Genomic DNA, 7,731 nt, shown 5'->3' on the forward strand with positions numbered 1-7,731 from the left:
AAACACCCCTCCATTTGTTCTCAATTTGCCTTCTTTTTTCCAAACTCAACTTATTTTTAATTCAGTTCGGACTGTGGAATATGTTACTTCTGTGTCCAATTTTAGATTGGTGTATCTCGTATGTGTACATTACTGTTGTATGCGACCTCCTCAAATAAAGATTCATTAAGCTTTTTAAACAAATAAATGCACTTATCCTACACCAGGAGATTATTTCGGTATAAATGCAACCTAGCCTGTTCGTTATTGTAAACTCTGAAGAATGTTGTATAACTGAGACTATTACCAAAAAAGCAACAAAAGAAAAAGGAAATAAACCAGCGCACTTGCAGTACATACCAACTATTTGAAATACTACTGATAAGGCAAGATACGTATTTGCCACCCAGAAAAAGGCTAAGGAAATTAGTAAAGTAAATGTTTGATTGGTGAGGGTCAAGCCTTACGTAAGTTATGTATCATCCATTGGTATGGGTACAGCATATTTCTTCCCTGTGGGCCGTCTATTATTATTATTATTATACAAATAAATAGGTATGAAAACAGACAATGCACACTAACATTTTAAAACGTAGTAATATCATGGCGTCTGGAAATATTTTCAGTTTGCTCATTTTGTTGCTTCTCTAGGAAATAATTGATGCTGCTGTGAAAATTATATGTTGACCTGTGAAGTGTGTTTGACTATGTAGTTTTAAAGTTGTTTCTTTCATTTGAAGGCCAAGACTCATGTCCAGGACATAGAACAGCGTCTCCAGGGGGTGATCAAGACAAGAAATCGTGTTAAAGGATTACCATTGTCTATTGAAGGTCATGTCCATTATCTAATACAAGAAGGCACTGATGAAAATTTGCTCTGCCAGATGTACCTTGGATGGGCGCCGTACATGTGATCATGTATACTTTGAAAAGACATTCTGCTTTCTGTCGGTCAGAGCTTGCAGTGCCTCGACAGGTTTGCAATAGTCTAGTCGGTTTAGGCACAGACAAGACACACGTTTTGTGTATTCTTTCCCCAAAGTGCTGACTGTGCTGACAGAGCACGGGATGAGAGCACTGGCTGCAACAAAAGTTCCGAATCAGTTAAAGCCTTTTGTACTTCTGATTGCGGCGGTAGTCATTGCAATTTGAGGGTTTGTGTTGAAAAAGGAATTTATCCTATGCATTGACTTTTTTGTTAATGGGGAAGAGAAGGTACAGTCCTATAGAACGCCACGTGGCCAGTAATATTTCATAAATTATATCTACCTAGTCTTTAAATGTGTAATTTTGTTTCTTTTTGGAGGAATTAGACATTGTTAGTCCTACGACCAATGAGTAGATTATATACGTAATTTAATTTATGCTATTGTAAAAATGTAAATACTAGAATCAAAAAGTGGCATCTTCCAACTTTGCAAAGGAAGGATATCAATTCGTGCTATTTTCCATTGCACCAAAGAATTTTAGGTTATCATTTAGCAGATGCTGAGCAGATTCCTGAAGAGTGTGAATAATTAAAAATTGAATAAAGCTCCAACGCTTTAAAGAAGACACAACTGTAGAGCAAAGAGGGTCGTGTTCTTTCAAAATATTGATGCACATTTACATAACCAAGCATTCCTTGATATCATTATTTGAGGAGAGTCCTATTGAAAGAGCATATATATATATATATTTATTTTTATAATTGTTTTGTACACCAAGATAATTCAAGCACAGCACACTAATTTCTCAAGGAGATAATGTTATGTACTAAAAAGCACTTCAAAATGTTTTTCAAGATTCTGCTTTTGTTGAACCTGAATTTTTTGCATTTCATAATAAATTGTCAGTCTGACGTGTTCTGTAGTTATGATGTCATGCTTCCTTAAGTATGTATGAGCCTCTAGGTGTCTCAAAATTAGTAAATAATTACTGAATTATGTTATCAGTGCACACATTCACGTTTTGGCTTCAGTTTGAGTATTGTGTGAAGGAATGCAAGCTTGTGTCCTTTTGTCGTCACAGAAGAAATACTGCACCCACATTTACCATCGTGAGTTTCAGTTTAGGAGATGACCCCTCTACTGTGCATGATTCATGCCATCATACCTTCTCATGGCTTCTTCCTCTATGGATACTCCTCCATTCTTGATGCATCCACTGGCACCAGGGTGAGACTTCAAATGTTTCCACAGCAGAGATGCAAAGGTTATTCACAAATATATACTTGGATCGCAATATGTCCTGTTTGACCATGATCATCCCTGCTTGAAGTTTCTTTACTGTGCCTTTAGAAGCAGAGGGATTAATGTTTTACATGGATTTTGGAAACAGAGATGTTCCAGTTATGATAAAATTCCTACTTCTAGAGCTGTGAAGAGTCTTTATGAGGTGTCACACAAAACTGAGTTTTAGATTGCTGTAACATCCAGATGACAATCCTTGAACCCATATTGTGTAGCCTCTATTCTATAGGAGTAGGACAGCAAATGAGTAGAAGCACAAGGATAAGAAAAGTGTGCATCTGCATTTTGCCAGTTTGTCGCGGTGAATGCATTGGTATTTGTGTCCAGAAGTGACAAAGGAAAGGATTGTTGGAGAAAGTAGTGAAATTTATGGGCCACATGAATGAGCACAAGAGTTTTCAAACACAAGCCCTTAGCCAGCATGCTTTCTACCATTCTATTAAATCAGGCGGTCCTTTTGAGATTTGTAGATTATGCAGGATTGTTGGCTGCTGCTGTGGGCAGCAGACCAGGATGCATTATAGTCCATATCTATGAGGAGGCCAATGATGGCCTCGGTATCAAAACCAGATAAAGAGCTGAGAAACTGTTCATCTTACAGTAGCCTTTCATTAATATATTTTTTTGTAAGATGTTTAACTCTACATTGAGGTGGGTTGTTACAGGTTTAATACAAGAAGTTAACTCATGATTCTGAAGGCGGTTCAAAGGCAAACCAATTTACCCCTGGCTGGGCCAGCTACCATTACAATATTATTTCTTACTCCTCCTTTTTAGGAAGCTGGCTCTGTATATACTATATCAAAATGATATATAGTGTGCACAGAGTCCAAGAGGCTTGATAGAGGCAATAATAGATAATACTAATGCTCTATTTGTGGTAGTGTGGTCGAACAGTTAGGCTTATCAGAGGGTAGTGTTTAGTATTTGTTGTACACACACAAGCAATAAGTGAGAACACACACCCAAATACTTAACTCCAGGCCAATAGATTTTTCTAGTGAAAATATCTTATTTTTAGAACCACAAGATTCAGATTGCAGGTAAGTACATTAAATGTAAGGTACTTTGCATAGTAACACTTAGAACTTTGCACCAAAACAGTAATGTGCACAGTTTTTCATAAAATGGCAATAAGCTATTTTAAAAGTGGACACTGTGCAATTTTCAACAGTTCCTGAGGGAGATAAGTACAGTTTAGTTATTACAGTAAGTAAAGCACTTACAAGTTAAGTCTCCGTGGCATAGGTAGCCCACCGTTGGGGGTTCAAGTCAAGCCCAAACACCCAGCACCAGCAACACAGGGCCAGTCAAGTGCAGAGATCAAAGAAGAGCCAAAATAACATGGGCCCCTATGGGGACAGGGGGTACTAAGGTTCTGGTCTGCTGGCAGGTAAGTACCCGCGTCCTCAGGGGGAGGGGCAGACCAGGGGGGGTTTAGTATAGCACTGTGGGGGCCCCAAGTAGGCACACAAAGCACACACTCATCCGCACAGGGGAGGCCGGGTGCAGTGGGCAAACAGGGCGTCGGGCTTGTAATAGGATTCAATGGAGGGACCCGGGGGTCACTCAGACGTTGCAGGCAGGGCACAGGGGGGGCTTCTCGGGCCAGCCACCGACTTGAAAAGGGTGTGGAAGGCCTGCTGGTCACTGCTGCACCGGTGGTCGGTTTCTCACGGGCCTGGGGTCTGCGAGTGCAGTGCTTCTCTAGACGTCAGATATCTTCGTCCCAGGCAGTCGCGGTCAGGGGGGTCCTTGGGATTCCCTCTGCAGGCGTCGTTGTCTGGGTGCAGAGAGGTCAGCCGAGCGTGGACACGTCGTAGGAGTCACCTGGGGATCCTCTCTGGGTCACTGGTTTCTCTGGACACGGGCCAGGGGCATCAGGAGCAGAGTGTTGGGGGCTCACGCTTCTGGAGTGAGATGAGATTCCCTTTAAAGATGGTTTCTTCTTTCTTGGTTGGATAGGTCTACTGTTCTGCTCAGGGCAGACCTCTGAGTCGGAAGAGGTCACTGGGCTGCAGGATGCGTCACTGGGGTGCCGGTTCTCTGAAGTAGGAGACAGGCCGGTAGGGCTGGGGCCAAAGCAGTTGTAGTCTTCCTTCTTCTCTGTGGGTTTTTTTTCAGGTCAGCAGTCCTTCTTCTTTGTAGGGCGTCAGGAATCTCAAATCCTGGGTTCAGGGTCGCCCCTAAATACTGAATTTAGGGCTGTGTTAGGGTCACAGGGCAGTAGCCAATGGCTACTGTCCTTGAGGGTGGCTACATCCTCCTTCTTCTCCCTATCCCTATTAGGCTAAATCCTCCAAAACAAGATGGAGGATTTTCCAAGGAGGGGGTCACTTCAGCTCTGGTCACCCTAGGGATGGACCTGGCTGTGGGGGTGACTCCTCCTTGTTTTTCTCTTTATCTCCCCGGACTTGCCCCCAAAAGTGTTATAGTTCCTGCGGGGGGAGGTGTGACAGGACAGGCTTTGTTTCTGATCTGAGCAGAGGTCGCTGGGCCCGCTGGACGCATTGCTGTTCTTTTGCAGGACTTTGAAGCATGAGACAGGCCGGTAGGGTTGGGCCAAAGCAGTTGTCGTCGTCTTTCTTCTCTCCATGGGGTTTCAGCTAAGCAGTCCTTCTTCTTCTTCTTGTAACTCGCCAGAAATCTGTACCCACTCCCTTTGGGGAGGGGGACACCTCCACCCAGGACAGGCTTTGTTTCTGACCATAGAGTGCACAAAGGCACTCACCCCACGTGGTCAGAAACTCGTCTGAAGGTGGCAGGCTGGCACAGACTGGTCAGTCACACACTAAGGGGGTCATTACGACCTCGGCAGTCTTTTTGCAAGACCGCCGAGGGACCGCCGTGCGGAAGACCGCCTGTGCAGGCGGTTTGCCGCTCGGCGTATTATGACTGTTGGCTGCTCTCTGTCGTTATTCCGACGGAGAGCCGCCAACAGCCATACTTGCTGGCGGCGGGGAAGTGGAGGTTGCTCCACCTCCACGCCAACAGAACACCGCCCAGCGAATCACGTCCTGTGATTCGCCACAACGGTGTTCTGTTGGCGGTGTGGTGTCGGTGGAGCTGCCCCCATGGCTCCCGTCCCCTCCCAGAGGATCGACGGACCAGGTAAGTCGATCGTCTGTTAGGGGAGGGGGGTGTTGTGTGTTGTGTGCGTGCATGGGGGTGTGTGTATGCTTGCGGGGGTGTTGTGTGCATGGGAATGAGTGCGTGCATGGCTGTGGGTATGGCTGTATGGATGTGTGTGTGTATGTTTGATGTGGGTGTGCGTGTCTGACTGTGTGTGTGGATGTAGGCATGTATGTCGGGGTGTGTGTGTGTGTGTTGGTGGTGCCTGCATGGTGTCAGGTGTGTGTGAGTAATGTTATGTTGGGGGTCGGGTGGGGAGGGGGGGCCCTGCTACCTTTGGGGGGTGGCAGGTGTCGTGGGGGGTGTAGGGGAGGGAGTCGGGGTGGGCGAGACCCCCATCATTGCCAGGGAAGGAATTCCCTGGCACTGATATTGCTTACCGCCATGGATTTCATGGCGGTTGAAACCGCTGGAAATCCACGGCGGTAAGCCGGGTCCAAATACCACCGGCGGTATACTGATGGCCGCCGGGCTGGAGACCCAGGTCTCCAGCCCGGCGGTCGTCTCCGTCCTGGCGGGCGGGACGGAGAACCAGCGGATGACCATGGCGGTAACCACCATGGTCATAATTCACCAAGGTAAGACCGCCAGCCTGTTGGCGGTCTTACCACCGGTTCTCTGCCATCTGCCAGGGTTGTAATGACCCCCTAAGAGTAGAGCTGGAATACAGGGGGTATCTCTAAGATGCCCTCTGTGTGCATTTCTCAATAAATCCCACACTGGCATCAGTGTGGGGTTATTGTGCTGAGAAGTTTGATACCAAACTTCGCAGTATTCAGTGTAGCCATTATGGAACTGTGGAGTTCCTGCACTTACAATGTCTAAGAATCGACTTAGACACTGTAGGGGCATAGTGCTCATGCAGCTATGCCCTCACCTGTGGTATAGTGCACCGTGCCTTAGGGCTGTAAGGCCTGCTATAGGGGTGACTTACTTATGCCACAGGCAGTGGGTTGTGGGCATGGCACTCTGAGGGGAGTGCCATGTCGACTTATTCTTTTTCTCACCACCAGCACACACAAGCTGTTAGACAGTGTGCATGTGCTGAGTGAAGGGTCCCCAGGGTGGCATAATACATGCTGCAGCCCTTAGAGACCTTCCCTGGCTACAGGGCCCTTGGTACCAGGGGTACCTTTTACAAGGGACTTAACTGTGTGCCAGGGCGGTGACAATTGTGGAGACAAAGGTACAGTCTTTAAGTGGAAGAACCTGGAAAGGCCATCTGTATTTTCCATTTGTATTTTAGTATTTATTAAGCGCATTCCAGCCAAGGCATTGAAGCACTAAATATAGGAAGAGCAATTGTCAGAGAAATGAGAGACGAACGAGAGAGAGAAAGCAGCTACTGAGGAAAGAGCCATGTTTTTAGCAACCTCCTGAAGGTCATAAAATTTTGTTCCTTTCTGATAATCATGGGGAGCGAGTTCCAATACTCAGCAGCCGCTACAGTGAATGCCTTATCCCCCCATCTAGCCTTGACGTTTTCGCGGAACATAGACCAGATGGGCTCATAGTGATCTAAGTTGACGGCACGGCGTGTGCCATCGTAGCCTTGAGGACAAATATTCAGCTCCACATCTATGTAAAGACTTATAGGTCAGACATAGAGTTTGAAAAGTAATGCGCTTTGTGATAGGTAGCCAATGTAATTGTTTCAGGCTACTGCTAGCTGATGCCGAGCGGGAAAGATCTAATATAAAACAAGCAGCAGTATTTTGAATCTGCTGGAGCTTCCTAAGTGAAGAGGTGTCGAGATTAAGCATCAAGGCATTACAGTAGTCCAACCTAGACATTACTAATGCTAACATGACTGTTATTCTAAGCTCCTTTTGTAGATAGGGGAGAAAAAAAAATCATCAGTTTCAAAGCCCAAAAGCTAGATTTGGTGATGGAATTTACTTGAGGCTTAAAAGAGAGACAGTTATCGAAAATAACTCCCAAGTTTCTAGTGGCAGTAATAGGAGCATGCATTTCGCCACACTCTAATGGCCACCAGCGTGAACTCCACAATTCCTTGCTGGAGCCAAAAAACAAAATCTCAGTTTTGTCACCATTCATCTTTAGCCATTTCAGGCTCATCCACCTATTAACTTCCCACATACAATTGTGAAAGCGATCTGCCACTTCCTCCCAGTTCTTGGAGACTGGAATAGTCAATTGGGTATCATCAGCATAGGAGGTGGACATAAAGCCAAATGAACTAATAAGATTGCCCAATGGGGCGACATACAAATTAAATAAGATGGGGCTGATGGAGGAGCCTTGTGGGACACCGCATGGCAATTGATATGCCGGTGCCCCAAAGTCTCCACAGCTCACCGTAATGGATCTTTCTCCCAAAAAGAATTCCAGGATCTTCAATGCTGTGTCTCTAATTCCAGCTTGATAG

General features: G+C 45.6%; 1 protein-coding gene across 1 annotated transcript in view; it reads left to right on the forward strand.

The window, feature by feature from the left end:
- ATR (ATR serine/threonine kinase) overlaps window positions 1-1,819 on the forward strand; it is a 488,241-nt gene extending 486,422 nt beyond the window's left edge. Inside the window, exon 47 of the mRNA XM_069213920.1 lies at window positions 720-1,819. Within this exon, the coding sequence (XP_069070021.1) occupies window positions 720-893 (174 nt within the window). The 3' untranslated portion in view covers window positions 894-1,819. The remainder of the gene's footprint in view (window positions 1-719) is intronic.
- The last annotated feature ends 5,912 nt before the right edge of the window (window positions 1,820-7,731 follow it).

Source organism: Pleurodeles waltl, chromosome 11 (assembly GCF_031143425.1).
Source record: "Pleurodeles waltl isolate 20211129_DDA chromosome 11, aPleWal1.hap1.20221129, whole genome shotgun sequence".
NCBI lineage: Eukaryota > Metazoa > Chordata > Amphibia > Caudata > Salamandridae > Pleurodeles > Pleurodeles waltl.